This window comes from Episyrphus balteatus, chromosome 1, assembly GCF_945859705.1.
Source record: "Episyrphus balteatus chromosome 1, idEpiBalt1.1, whole genome shotgun sequence".
Classification (NCBI taxonomy): domain Eukaryota; kingdom Metazoa; phylum Arthropoda; class Insecta; order Diptera; family Syrphidae; genus Episyrphus; species Episyrphus balteatus.
In genome coordinates this window covers 146,440,014-146,455,253 of record NC_079134.1, presented here as the reverse complement: position 1 = coordinate 146,455,253, position 15,240 = coordinate 146,440,014, and the positions used below count along the sequence as shown (strand labels likewise).

The following is a 15,240-nucleotide window of genomic DNA, read 5'->3' as shown; positions in this document are numbered from 1 at the left end:
TGGCAAAATGTAATCTTTTTCAATTAAAATTGTTATGGTTTATAAAAGAACTTATTTTTATCTTTCAAATTCAGTTTCAATCTTTTCAATATCTCTTTTCTTCTCCGAGATATCTTAATTTAAGTAAGCTTAGTTGGTTTGGCATATCTTACCATAAAGAAACTGATCTCTAAATATTAATATATCATTCTCCTTAGAACAAAAGTATACTTTCCTAATGGACTTTAGTGTGCTGATTTTGAATCCGAGCTCAAAAAAATTCGGTCAGCTCTGGTTTTTGAGATGTAGTGGTTTTTTGGGAATTTCTAAAAAAAAAAACTTGATTTTGTGATACTTTAATGCGAATATCTCAAAATCCTGACGTGATAGAATTTTTACTTCGGATTCTAACTCAGCACATCAAAAACTATAAGAAAAGTATACTTTTGTTTCTAAGAGAAACAAATCTGAAGTTTTACAATGCAGTACAAATTTTGTTTAATGTATTTTACTATGGTTTTTTTTACATTATTTGACTTTTTAAATATAATGGGCATTGATATTTTACATTTTCCTTAATTAAGGTGCTTTTGTTCATGTAGGATTTACTAAAAAGTGAAGGATTTCGAAATGTCTGCTTTTTTTGTCAATCAGTATTTTAAAAAATGAGTAAACATTAATGTAACAGGACATATTTGGTGTAAATCATTTTATGAAGAATAAGTCCTCTAAATTTGAGCTCAATGCGACAAATAGTTTTAATTTTATACAAGTTCAAATGAATCTAAAAGGGTGTTTTTTAGAAACACACATTTTTCAAAAATCATTTTTACAAAAATGGTATCTGATAGAATTTTTCTGAAACAAGATTTAGATTGAGGAAAGTCTAATCTTTCATAATACCTATCAAAAGGTTAGTTGAAGGAGAAAAAAAAAAGTTAAATTTTGCAGACCAGTGATATGTACAAATAAGATTCAATACAAGTTAACTGAATCTAAGAGCCAACAATTTAATATACAATAGTTTTCAAAACTTTGGTTATAAAATTTTTGAACTCATAAAAAAAATTAAAAAAAAAAAAAACAAAACATATGCAACTGGTTTTCGAATGACTAAAACAACTTGGAAAAGAAACTAGGGTACAAACGAGTTACGTAACGCTGCTTTGATTTTTAAGAAAAAAAAAATATTAATTTTTTATAACATTATTATTTAAAAATGGAAAAAAAAACAAAAGGATTCTATAGGTCTTAAATTTTTGCTCGTTTCACTCATCACTTGGTTGATTTGATTTTTTTAACGAATTTCATACACGGAGAAAAAAATGTCACCTTAAACCAGAGATCAGAAATAAATCTCAACCTTTTGAAAGGTTCCTTAATAACTCTTATTTGTCGCCATTTTCAATAAAGGTCATAAAATAACCTTTATTTTTAAAAAAGAAAAATTTCGGTCAATTTTGTATTTATTTATTTTGTATTTTTTTATGTTTCGGTCAACCAATGAGATTTATCGCTGAGAGAAAAAATTCAATTCCTAGAGACATGGGAGTGGTGCCATATGAAAGCTTATATTGACAGCTTCCCGATAGTGGTATAATCGGGTTTTTGGATTTTTTTTTTCAAAATTCCGAGAAAATCGCGTTTGAAAGTTGGGGTAAAATTTTTTTTCGAAAAATCCCCGAATCTTTGAACTCTCCTGGAAGCTAAACCGCTTGAGAGCAATTTTTGGTAGTGATGTCAAATGATAGCTTGTGTCATGGGCCTACCCTTTGCACATTGTCAGATTTTTAAAAAATCATCTTCCATGTTAAACCGCCACATCATGTCTATTTTTTCAGAATCGGGCTTAACTTTTTTTACATTTAAGTTCTCCCGGTTTGAGAACGCGTGCACATACAAGAATGGGAGTTGTACCCAAATGTAGGTTAGAGTCCCCGCTACCTTTGGTCATCAAAATTTTTTTTTTCATTTTTTCAAAATTCCGAAATATAGCCGTTTGAAATTGGGCGGGCGAAAACGCTTCTGGAAGCTGAACGCTTTGACCTAGATATTAGAACATCGGTCTCCTGAAATATTCTAAATGGTATTGGTTTGGCTTGTCGTCCCAGCGACTCAAATCACAGGGGAAAACAGATTTTCGTCTTTAGATTTTACTTTAAACGAAAAGAGATATAATCTTGGGTCTAAAGAACTTTGAGAGTCTATTTAGTTCATACATTATTTAATACATAAACTTAGAAAAAACATCATTTTCATATTTATTTTTGCAATATAAAGACATTCTTGACATATTCGACATTTTCCTTTGAATTGACCATTTTTGATTTATTTTCAGAGAAAACGGTTAAAGGTTTTTCCAGAGATATTTTAAAAAATAAAAAATAAATCTCAACCGATAACCTTTATTTTTGATTTTTAAAAATAAATCTCAAACCTTAACCGAAACAATTTAAAGTAATGTGGTAACTCTCAGAGAGAAACCGATTGAAAATAAAGGTTGACTTTTATTTCTGGTCTCTGCCTTAAACTAAGCTGATGAGCACATTAAATTTCACCACCTTAAATTAAAGTTATATCCGCTTAAAATAAAGTGATTCCACTTTAACTCAGTTAAAATTAATGTGAACTTCATCTTATTTTAATGTGAATGTGAAAACCGCCCATCATTAATCATTTTCTTTTATAAAATTGTCCGCTCTACAAAAAATCTCTTATTAATTTTTTTGATTTACCCCCGCGTTTCGAAGTTATTCAACTTTAAAATATAAAAAGTAATTATTTCTCATTTTTTTCCGATTTTTTGACGAAATTATTGGATTTTTCAAAAAATTTGGCAAAATTTTCTAATTTTTGTATTCTATGTTGTGTTTCGGTTTCACAGATCTTTTTATACAACTCTCAAACCCCTTATACTATCATATTAAATTTCTTCAATAAATTCGAATTATTAATTTTTTTTTTCAACTAAAAATTATTTTAATTAATTTTTCGCGTCCGTTTTTTTTTTTTTTTTTAATTTTATAAATGCAATTTTGTAGAGCGTTCAATTTTATACAAGAAAATGAATAAATCTAGCCTTTTTGATAAACCATTAAAAATATAAAAAATTCTAAACACAAATACACAATCTTTCCCATACAAATCGTATGGGAAATAGAAATTTGCGATGCGGCGGTACTAAATGTTAAAATTAGGGACTGAAACTTTTACAGTATTTTTTTTCGTCATTTCCAACAATATTTTCGGTAATGCTTTGAACAAAAAAAAAAATTTTGTTTGAATCAGTCTAATACCTTTACATAGTTTATACAGAATTCGTAAAAAAAATGTTTGTTCGTTTTTAGGTAAAAGCTCCAGTTTTACTAATTTTAACCAAAAATAAGCGAAGTTAAGCTTATTAATAATAGAATTATCTAAAAAATTATATGCAAACGAATTCCGTGAATTGAACCTCCTCCTTTTTTTAAGTCAGTTAAACAAGATTCTATTTACTGTGAATATGAACTTATTAGACAATTATTAAAGTATGTATACAATTTTGAAATCTTACGATTTTCAAAAAAAAAAAATTCTCGGTACTCTTCATAGCTCGTTGTAGCTCTTTTGTATGAACCATAACAGAAAATTTCCCACCTAGAATTCTAATCTCAGTTTTCGCAGGAAGATTTTAAATTGGAATTCTTCATTACATTTGTTCAATGACACAAAAGTCACAACTATCTAAGTTTCTTTGATTTTCATGCAAAACTTTATTTCTTGAATTCGATTTTCTTTTTACTGAAGGTTTCATTTGTATAAATTCTTTCCAAATGCCAGACAAAAGAAAGGTCAGAAAGAAACACCTGTCTCTTTCATTGTGTGTGTTTTCAAACTTATTTATTATTAAAAATTCTTTAAAGCCAAAGTAATAGTGTTCAATATTTTTTCAAAGCCAAAATATTGTTCTAGAATAGTGTTGTTTTTTTCTATAACAAAGGAAACTTTGACTTTCTTTTTTAAAATTACATTTTCACTTCACTTTCAAATTTGCTTTCTCAGACAAAACTTTCAATAGAATCATAACAAAACTTTTATACAAAATATTCTCATAAAGTCCCTTCTCTGTTTTTTTGCCATCAAGTTAAAGGGGATATGAACCAAAAAAAAAAGAAAGAAAACTTGACTAAGGGAAGGATTATGAAAGGTTCACTTCACCACAAAAAAAAAAAATAAAAAATTATATAAACAACTCATGGCGCGGTTATAGCTTACATCTTTTGCAACTTTTCAACAACGAGACAACAAAACCAAAACTAATTCAAATCCAATCATTTTATATATAAACAAACTATCTACATTTTCTACAAACGAGTTTCCAGTGTATGAGAGTTTGGTCAAACTTCTTGAAATTTTCGTTGAGGTTTTACTCAAAACTTTGCCATCATCTCTCTCTTCAACATACAAAAAAAAATCATAACTTAAAACCACTTGGGCTATCTACAGGCTGGCCGAAGGCAGAAATAAAGTATTGAAACTTCCAGGAATTGTGAAGAAGTTTTCACCAACTTGGCTTGGAGAGAAAATAAGGATTACCAAGATAGTTTTCCAAAATTGGTTGGTTGGTCGCTGTTAATTTTAATGCACCACCAACAAAAAACACTACAAAAATATGAATATAAACAAAATCTCTCTCGTTTTGTTATTAGATTAAGGAATATTGCACTTTTGGGTTTGCATCCTAATTGGATCATGTATCCTTAAGCATTATTATGACTCAATGAAAGGATATGATGGTATTCTGGTTTCTGGACGTTTGGGGGCATATTTGCTACTGCATTTTGATGGTAGCAGGTGAAGTTAGCTTTTATGAGTTAATATTTAAGATGCTTCAGGAAAAGTATCTTATTTATACTTTATATTGAAAGGACATTCGTCCTTGAGTTAATGGAAGTGCCAAGATTTTACTGCAAATTGGAAAATATCATTTTTATTGTTTGATTTGGTTCATGGGGGAGGTATTGAAAACTAGTGATGGGAGCTATCGAATAATTTGAACTATCGATAGTTAGTAACTGAATGATTTGAAATATTGAATAGTTTATTCATTCATTTATTCATTCGAATAAAAACTATCAAGTAAAACTATCGAATAAAAACTATCGAATAAATTATCGAATAAACTATCGTATAAAAACTATCGATTCAAAAAAAATATTCGAATAAAAAAACTATCGAATAAAAAAAAACTATTCGAATAAAAACTATCCAGTGAAACTATTGAATAAAAACTATCGAATAAATTATCGGATAAAAGCTATCGAATCAAAAAAAAAAATACTCGAATAAAAAAACTATCGAATAAAAAAAAAACTATTCGAATGAAAAACTACATTCATTTATTTATTCGAATAAAAACTATCCAGTAAAACTATCGAATAAAACCTATCGAATAAATTATCGAATAAACTTTCGGATAAAAACTATCGAATAATCAAAAAAATAATCAACAAAAATATTCGAATAAAAAAACAATCGTTTAAGAAAACTATTCGAATGAAAAAACTATTGAATAAATAAATTATTCGAATGAAAAAACTATTGGTGGATAAAAAAATTATTTGAATGAAAAAACTATCGTTGAAGAAAACTATTTTACAACTATCGATCTATTGAAAACTGCCAAATTGGAAATTGCAATAAAAATATTGGCAGTTCACAAGCAAATTAAAAAACAAATTTCAAAAACACAAATAAAAGTGTCACTGAATGAAAATTACCCTATTAAGAGTCTGAAAGGTCCTTAATCTATTTAACAGTTGAGTTCCTCTTCTGTAAAATTCTTCACATGAATTCAACTCAATTGCAACTAACTTACAAAGTACCTAGAATACATTCCAAAAATTGTGTCAATAAAATACATAAGATTTCTTTTCAAATTTACTTCTTCTTCGGTACATTGCCATTTTAATAAAATGTTTCCTTACCCAAGGAGCATATATTCTTGTTAATTTGTTCCTCCCTAATGCTCCATTTAATATGAGAGTGACTCAAAAAAACATGATGGCATACTGCACATTGCACAACACACATACACACATCATGAAAACGTCTTTTCTTCTTTTTTACAACTCTGACACATATACAGACAGACATTGTGTACATTCATGAAAACTGTTGTCTGAAAAATCCTTTAAAAATTTGTGGTTGAGACTGTCAGAGTGCATTTGTATCTCAATCAATTTTATACTTTGTAAAAAAAAACAAAAACGAAAAAACGAACACACACAAACAAACGATTTCGTTTAGCTCTTGTTGGTTTTGGTGGTGGCAAATGGGATGAATGTTTTAGACAGTTTAAGTCTAACATTTTTTGAAATGATTCCAAAGAATTTAAAAAAGAAAGAAATATAAAAGGACTTGGCATCCTTTTTGGTTTTGGAGAAAAAAGGGAAAACTTTATTAAAAGAGGGATTCTATTTTGTTTTGTAACTATGACACTTGAGTTAAATAAAACGTTGTAATACCTTAGTGACGTTTTGTTTTTTTTTTTTTGTTTTTGTTTTAGAGAAGAAGTTAAACTGTTAGGGGAGTTGAGTGACATTATGAAATAATAGCAAAGGAAGGAGAATGGTCTATATGTATATATTTTAAGGACAAAATCTTAACAACTTAATTAGTTATTAGACGTTAAGTAAAAGTTACTAAGTATTTCACGATTATGCAGTGATACTTGGATGTCTTAAAGTCTTATATTATTTTTAGTCCTAGATGTTTGTATTTTTATGTTTGTTTGATCAACAGAAACATTTTGGTACATACTTGATTTTTTAAGTTTAAACTTACATGTTCACTGTGGTGTATACGTAACCTTTTTTTGTTATTGAAAAAAAAAATTAAATGGTAGTGAACTTTTTTTTGTCGATGAACAAAGTTGGATTTTGTTGATTTTTAATATTAATCGTTCGTTAGTCAATTGAATTTCTCTAAATGGATCGCTAAGATCTCGTTAAACCATTATTTTATTTTTGAACTTTAAGAAATTTACTGACACAATGATTTTTCCAGCTTCATAAAAAAAAATTATTTTTAGTTCCCTCGATAAACATTTTTGGATTAAAAAAAAAAGTTCTTTCTCTTTCTTGTAAAATCAGATTTTTAAAAACGGGCCCCTGAAATTTACTGAAAATTTGTTTTTAAGTGTCGATTCGTTATTCTTTCATAATAGACCAGTGCCAATCCGGTTTTCAGAGGGCAAAAGTTGAACAAATTATTAGCAGCATAAGGGTGGTGGGAAAATTTAGGATAAATGGTATATGAAAGGAAAAAAATAAATTGCCCACAAAAAAATTTTGACAAGTGAATTCGAACAAGGCATTCGATTTTTTCTTCCCTGTTCGAATTCACTAGTCAAAAAGTTTTTTTTTTATAGAAATCAAAGTATATTTTTCTAATGGTTTTTTGTGCGCTGAGCTCGAATCCAAAGTCATAAAAATTCTATCATATCACGTTTTTGAGATATTACCATGCAAAACATCACAAAAATAGTGTTTTGGACGTTCAAAATTCAATATCTCAAAAACTTTGCACGTTAGAGCTATTCTAGTGCTTGATTTAAATTTAAAAGGTCAATGACCATTAGAAAAGTATAATTTGGTTTCTATGGAAAATTATTTCTCGCCAATATTACTGTCATTTACGGAAAAATCAATCTTAAAAATCGTTTCTTTTGTCTTTTTCAATTTTTCTCAATATTTTCTAAAACAAAAGTATAGTTTTTCCACACAATCTTTAAAAAAAGGTTTTAAGCTAAATAATTGCATTCCAAAATTTTCAAAAATCAAAAATTTTTTCGGTAACTTTTTTGATTGAAAAATAGGCTATTTTTTCAAATTAAATTCGTCAAAAATCCAAAAATTCACTTTTTGCTCAAAAAACATTTTTAATGGATAGAAAACATAACAAAGTAAAAGATAAAAATAAAAAATAAAAAAATCGTATTTTTGCATTTTTTCCAATATTTTTGAGGTTTCAGAAAAAAAATGTTTGAGTAAAAGTTGTAGACATTTATACTACCTACAACTTTTGCATTTGACTTTTTTCGATAAGACGTCTAGTTTTGACAGAAATCGTAAAAAACCATGATTTTTGACACCCACCCCACTTTTTCGCCCACCCACCCCCTTTCCCCCAATTTTTTTGTGGGCAATTTATTTTTCCCCTTTCTTATACCATTTATCCTAAATTTTCCCAACACCTATATGCTGCTAATAATTTTTTTATTTTCAAAAATTATTGGCACTGGTCTATAATGGAATACACAATTTAAAAAACAAAATTTGAAATTTGTATATGTATAAGGAAAACTATTTTTTATTAAACGGCTCAAAAAATTTTCAATTTTTTTTTTCAAAAACTCTTTATTATACAAAAAAAAAATGGCTTACTTCCTAAGTAGAAGATTTTTTAGTAAGTTTAAACCAAATTGTAAATTAATTTGGATGCATTTTGGACGTGTTTTGGGCGTGTTTTGGAAGAGTTTGAGACGCGTTTTGTATGTGTTTTGGACGCAATTCGGAAAAGTTTTGGGCGCGTTTTGGACGCGTTTTGAACTCGTTTCGAATTTATTATTTATTATTTTTAAAATAAATATTCCAAAAAACTTTTCGTATAAGCGAAAGTGACCCAATCATGTAAGTTGAAATCTATTTAAAATCAGAAAAATGATGACGTTTATTAATTTCGCATAGAGATTATAAACTAAAAAAACTTAGCCAAAATAATTTTGAATTGAAAAAGATACACAAATTGTTTCTTAAAAAGCAAAATAGAATGTAAGTACATACGTAATTTTGTTGCTATAAATTGAAAAAAAAATAAATTGTTATCAGACTGAGATTTTGTTTTTATATCTTACCTACTCCACTTATAACCACACTTAAATTTTATCGATCGCAGATTGTACAATTTATTAAAATTTTAAAGATAAGAAGTTAATTTATGACGATACAAAGTAAAATTTATAAAAGGGCGTTTAAGAAATGGCATTTTCCACTAAATATCATAATTATAGAACAGAAGAAACTTTCAAACAATATTCTGAGTGGATAAAAGTCACAGAAGTTTCTATTTAATTAATTTATGTTCTTTATGTTGACAAGCTTTGGAAAACTATTTCTCCAAAGTAACTTTTTTTTTAATGTATTTAATGAAATTTTGAATAAAAATACAAAAGAAAAACTAAATATTACTTTCCTGTTTAAACAAAAATTTAAAAATCGTGTTCAAAATTGATCAAACCATTTCCTTAATTCCAAACGACGACGCGACGTATACTATTAAATTTTTTATATGAAAAATTTATAAATTAATTTTATAGTTTTAATTTTAAAACTTTAGATTTTGCAAGTTTTTTAATACTAGGGATGGAATTCATAGTCGTGGCACAAGATTAGATTTGAGGAATTTTGATTTGAAAGTTGATTGATTTGAGTTCGCTATTAGCTAAAAATATTTTTGAAATTTTGATAGGTAATTAAAAACGTCTATTTCAAGACATTTTTGTTGAAAATTAAGAAAAATTACTTATAGCATTCGCACTTTTAATTAACCTAAACACAAATTAGTTTCACCTTTTAGCAAATATATTTCACTTTATAGCAAATATAATTAAACTAAAAGCAAATCAATTTAACCCAAAAGCAAATATAATTAAACTAAAGCAAACTATTTAAACGTTTAGCAAATCTATTTAACCAAAACACAAATTTAGGGTAAAAGCGGGTGAGATGGCGCGGCGGGGGAGATGGCGCACTTTAAATATCTTTTACATTTATTGCTCTAAAAATGTATGAAAAATATTTTTAGCTTTCTTTAAATATTTTAAATCGAAGTAGCCAGTATTCGTTTCTTTGTCTTTGATACAAAAAATAAAAAAAAATTCAAAGTAAATCATGTGATGATTTTTTTCGAATTTTTTTTTTCGCTCTTTTTTTTTTGTTCCGATATTTTGTGAGTCGTTGGGATCTTAGATGCCCTTGATACACCAATACAAACAAGAGAGTATAAGCTACGGATTGCGCATGAAATCTGAGCTCTAGTTCTATCTGCTTTTTATGGGTGCTTACGAATAGGAATTATCCGAAAAAAGGTGAGATGGCGCAGTTTTTTGCGGGTGAAATGGCGCATTCCGTACAAAAATTTTTCAATTGAGTATAGTGTTAGCATGTGCCATATCACCCTCGAAATATTTTTTTTAAAGTAATTCAGCCAAGCTCACATTTTATAAAAAAGACGACTAGTTGCAGTCTATTATATGGCATGCATTGCTTGACTCTTTGACATCGTTCAACCATTTGTGCAATGAATTTGGCAATAGAAACCTAAAACAAACTCATGCGCCATCTCACCCACCCTAGAGGGGGAGATGGTTTTTTTTAAACTTTTTTTCTATATTAATTTAAAAATATAAATTTAAAATATAAAATTCTGTAAACCAAATAATACGTTGGATATTGAATATAGAACATTTTTGCATTGTTAGAAATATGGAATGTGGTTTACTTTGTAAAATATGACAGAAACAAAAAATGTATGCCATCTCACCCGCTTTTACCCTATTTCACATTTAAAATAAAAAATGATAGTGATTATTTTTTTTTTAAACGTTTGCTGACATTGGAATAAGTAGAATAATGTCAATAACATTGCTAGGGCATTCTACTTTTATCAATTTTACTTCAATAACTGCACCCAAGTTATGGTCCATGTTAATCTTACTTAGAACTTGTCGTGCGTATGTTTTGATTAAAGGAAGTGTCTTTTTTCTAATAAGCTATACTTTAAGAGTTGGAGAATGTTACTTTTAATTTTTTCCAACATAAATTTTTCGGAAATAAAAAACATTAAAAAACACAGGTTTTACTGCGATGTAACTCAGAAAGTATGGCTCGCATGAGGAAATGAGATATGGGAGAAAAAAGATAATTGTATTTTCAAACCAAAAAAATCAGCAAATTTTCTGTGCCACAAGTCGTTTTCGATATATTGAGAGTAATGCGATTTTTTAAATAGCGGATGTCCCACCCAACAAAAAATTACGTAAACTGAGATTTATTCTCAAAATAAACCTCTCTTCAAAACTGCTGCAAATCCTAGGTGAAGTTTCTTTTTTGTTATATATATGTAAAATAATTTGAGAATAATTTTAACTTTTAAGAAATTTCATAAGAAATTTTAAATTTGTTTTTATAACCCCTAAAACATCTTTTAAATGGTTTTGATCACCAAACGAAGTTTGGCTACTTGTATAGCAATAAATTTAAAGAATTTGTTTTTGAAAAATCGTTAGATCCATTTTTAGAAAAAAATTTTTATATATAAAAAATCTTCAACATTAAAAAAAATTGAAGGTACACCATTTTTAAGAAAATATTAATAAGCTTTTTATAAAAGAAATTTCAAAAAAAAAATCTACACGTTTTCAAAAACATGCAATGACATAGCTACAGAAAAATTTGACTCCAAAAAAACTTTTGATATGTGAGGATAGCATCGGTAAACTTTACTTACAAAAAGACTTTTAGGTAGTACATAGCTACATACATACATGACCTGACCATGTTTGAAGAAAAAAAATTGCATTGAATTTTAGTACGTTTTCAAAAGTAAATTTATCATTAAATTTGAAACCCATTATAATCAAAATAAGAAGATTTGATGGACAAATTTTCAAGAAAACTAACAAAAATCGGGCAAATAACATTTTTCGACTTTATTTTGTCATTATAATTATTTTACATTTCTATTACCAAGACTTAGTCATTTTAAATAAAATCGCACTTGCATGGTAGAATAATGAAGTTGAAGTCAGTTTGGTAAACAAACATCGTAATCTAAAAAAAAAAAAAAAAAACAGTCTACTTAACACATCGTAAAAAATGCCCAAATTTTTATTTCAACCCAATAAATATAATGATAACAAAATTTAAGTAGGTATAACTTGGAATTTCGGAATTTCATTGCAAAAAAAACAAAATAACAAGAAATTATGAATCTCCAAATATTCATATAGAAGAGTAACTAAAGCAAATTATTAGGGAACCCGGCCGAACAGCTCTGATTTTGACGGTTTTTTTTTCAAACGTAGGTAATTAAAAATACTTTAAAGTCTATAGATTAAAAATTGCCGGTGTTGCCGTATTGTTTTTTAAAATTAAAATTAATTTTTTTTTTTTACAAAACAATTTTTTTTGCTTAAATTTCATAAAACAAATAATAGCAAAAGATCCTCTAGGTAATTTAAGGAAAATATATAAAAGGCAGTAAGGGACAATCTTCCATCGTTTAAGCGATAAATGCAATATTCTAACATTTTGACCTCAAACACAAAAAAAATATTTTGAAAACAACGGCAACACCTAAAATATTTTAAAATACATTTTTAAAAAGCCAGAAGCTCATTCTTATCTTTTAAATTTAAATTCAGTAAATTTAATCAAGACTTTTTGAAAAAATGGTCCTCAAACTCAGAATTAAAAAAAAAAATGTTATTAGAAAAATTTAAAATTACTTTTTTCCAAACTTTTTCTAATAAAATATGAATTTATTTAAAAAAAAGTTTTGGCTATAAATATTATCAGTTGAATTTCGAAGCAAAAAAGGTAAAATATATCACACTTTTGAAAAAAAAAAATGAAAAATTACTTCAATTTCAATGCTTTTTTTTATTAAAACTGAATTTTTGCATTGAAATAATTAATTTTCTCAAAGACTGTGGTAAATAGGAACTTTAAATTTTTGCTATATAACTTTCAACAGTAAGGGTTATGGAATGAATAAAAAATAATTTTATGTTTAGATGTTGAACTTTAAAAAAAAAATAAGTTACATTTTTTTTTAAAACTTTTATTAAAAAAAGTTCTTCGAAAATGAAATACTTTTTAATTTTTTTCATAAACCGTACTACATATTGACATTTCCTTTTATAATTTTCGGCCAAAAAAATTTGAAAATAAATGCATTTTATATTACGACCAAGTTTAAAAAACGACATGTTGAAATTTTTTCAATAATTTTTTTTTTCAAAAATCTGAGTTCAATTACCATTCTTTCAAAACCCGTTCATTCAATTAACTTAATTTTAATTTTACATATATGACTAAGCTTCTAACTTTTAAAAAATGTATATTTGAATATTGTAGGTGTTGCCGTTGTGTTCAAATATTTTTTTTTTGTGTTTGAAGTCAATTAATAAGAAAATTGCATCTATCGCTTGAACTATGGAAGATTGTCCCTCACTCCCATATATTTTTTTTCCTTGAATTTCCTAGACAATCTTTTGGCATCAATTAATTTATGAAATTTAAGAAAAATTAAAAAAAAAATTTGTTTTTATTCATAAAAATCTTCAATTATATTTAAAAAATCAAAACGGCAACACCGGCAATTTTTAATCTATAGACTTTAAAGTATTTTTAATTACCGACGTTTGAAAAAAAAGATCATCAAAATCTAAGCTGTTCGGCCGGGTTTCCTAATATTGCCAATTTTTGAGCTTTATTAACTCCACTAATAAGCATTTCTCTTTTATAAAAGTATATTTAGGTACTACGCTTTTAAATCTCGTTATTTTATCTAGATCACTCTGCCCTGCATCCAGTCTCAAAGTGGTTATCTTAATCAATCAAGAAATACACCAACATCCAGTTTATAATAATAATAATAATAATACAAAATTTCTCACATCCAAAATAACAAAACAATTGAAAAAAAAAAAAACCTCAAAACAAAAGCCAGTAGAAAAACACGCAATCAGCTTTGACCCATTAATTGAACCAGACAAAAATAATAATATACACAAAAATTGTATACACAATACGACGACGACGAGAATGTATCTCTCTATCTATTAATAAACATTATCCCTCAGAATCATCTCATATTCAATTAATTGATTCACAAACTTACTAAGGCGTTAACCCCTTTTGGATCTACATATATGTATCTCTATCTACTTTGACGACTGACGACTCTATCTCAACCAAATGTTTGCATTGTATTGTTTACACATGCAGATATGAGGGTATCTTCTTCTCTGAGCCATAATTCAAAAAGAAACAAGAGAAACAAGAATTTATCCAAACAAAAATCTATAAATGCTAACGCAGAATAAAAAAACAATAAAAGATACAATATCTATAGCAGAAAGCAACGGCAACCTGTGGCCCAACAATAATAAACAGAAATACATTGAAAGCGCCGAGTCGAGACGCGCCGCATAGTTATCGACACACATCGCGAATAATAACAAAATCAACGAAAAAATTGACGTTTGGTAAACAATAACACAAAGTCAGCAGTCGCAGCTGTCAGAATTCAGAAGATACTTCAGAAACAAGTTTGAAGATACTTCAGCAGTTTCGAGTCTATTATTATTGAACAACACCCCTCACAATGACGTTAAAGGTCTCAAAAGAGTGATTCGTCAAGTTTTGTTGATTAAAATTTAATTTACTTTTAACTTTCGTTAAAAAAATACTTACGAAAATCCACTTTGTTTCAAAGAACATAATTTCGTTAATTTTTCTCGATCACTTTACTACTAAAAAAAAATTCAACTTCATTTCAAAGATACACGAGTGAAATGTCTTGTGATAGGCACTCATTTAGTTCTAAAAAAAGCCGTCAAGAGTTTCGTGCGGTTTGTGATAGATTTTTTGACTGATGTGAGGTAATTTACACGACCAAATGACAAAATACACGATTGAAGTGGAGGCTAATTGAAAACCAATAAATTCAAAATAAAAAAAAAAAAAAAATTAAATAAAAACATTAATCGCGTATATAGATACAATAACTCTCTGACAACGACACATTGATTTGATAAAAAAAAGAAAGAGACTACACTAGCAAACTGGCTGACTATTTATGAGAGTGAAATATCGTTACTCTTGGAAGTTAGAGAATGACAGCAACAAAAACAATGAAGGTGACTGTCAACTGATGACTGAACTAATATTTAATTCTCTGGAATAATATGGGCATGGAGACAGCGAGATAAGAAACTTAGTCTTTTTCATCGTAGTCGTCGTCTTCGTTAGACTGTGATCGTGCTAATAATCTAACAAACGATATGCGAAGTTTAAGTTCACATTCAGGTACCTCAAGAAATTTTTGTAACACTTTTTTTCGGAAAAATTAGTAGGAAATTATAATGCACTAAATAGTGACTCACTATAGATTTTAAAAGTGCGTCAAATATTTTTCATTAAGATATTCTAA

At 27.6% G+C, this 15,240-nt stretch overlaps 1 protein-coding gene across 6 annotated transcripts in view; it reads right to left on the bottom strand.

Annotated features, from left to right (window-relative positions):
- Positions 1 to 15,240, bottom strand: part of LOC129907327 (transient receptor potential cation channel trpm) — a 282,057-nt gene that overhangs the window by 168,338 nt on the left and 98,479 nt on the right. The window contains exon 1 of one of the 6 annotated variants that reach the window (XM_055983468.1): positions 14,502 to 15,090. The exons of the other annotated variants lie outside the window; for them this stretch is intronic. Within the exon in view, the coding sequence (XP_055839443.1) occupies positions 14,502 to 14,528 (27 nt within the window). The 5' untranslated portion in view covers positions 14,529 to 15,090. Of the gene's footprint in view, positions 1 to 14,501; positions 15,091 to 15,240 lie in introns of those variants that run through there. 6 annotated transcript variants of the gene reach the window in all.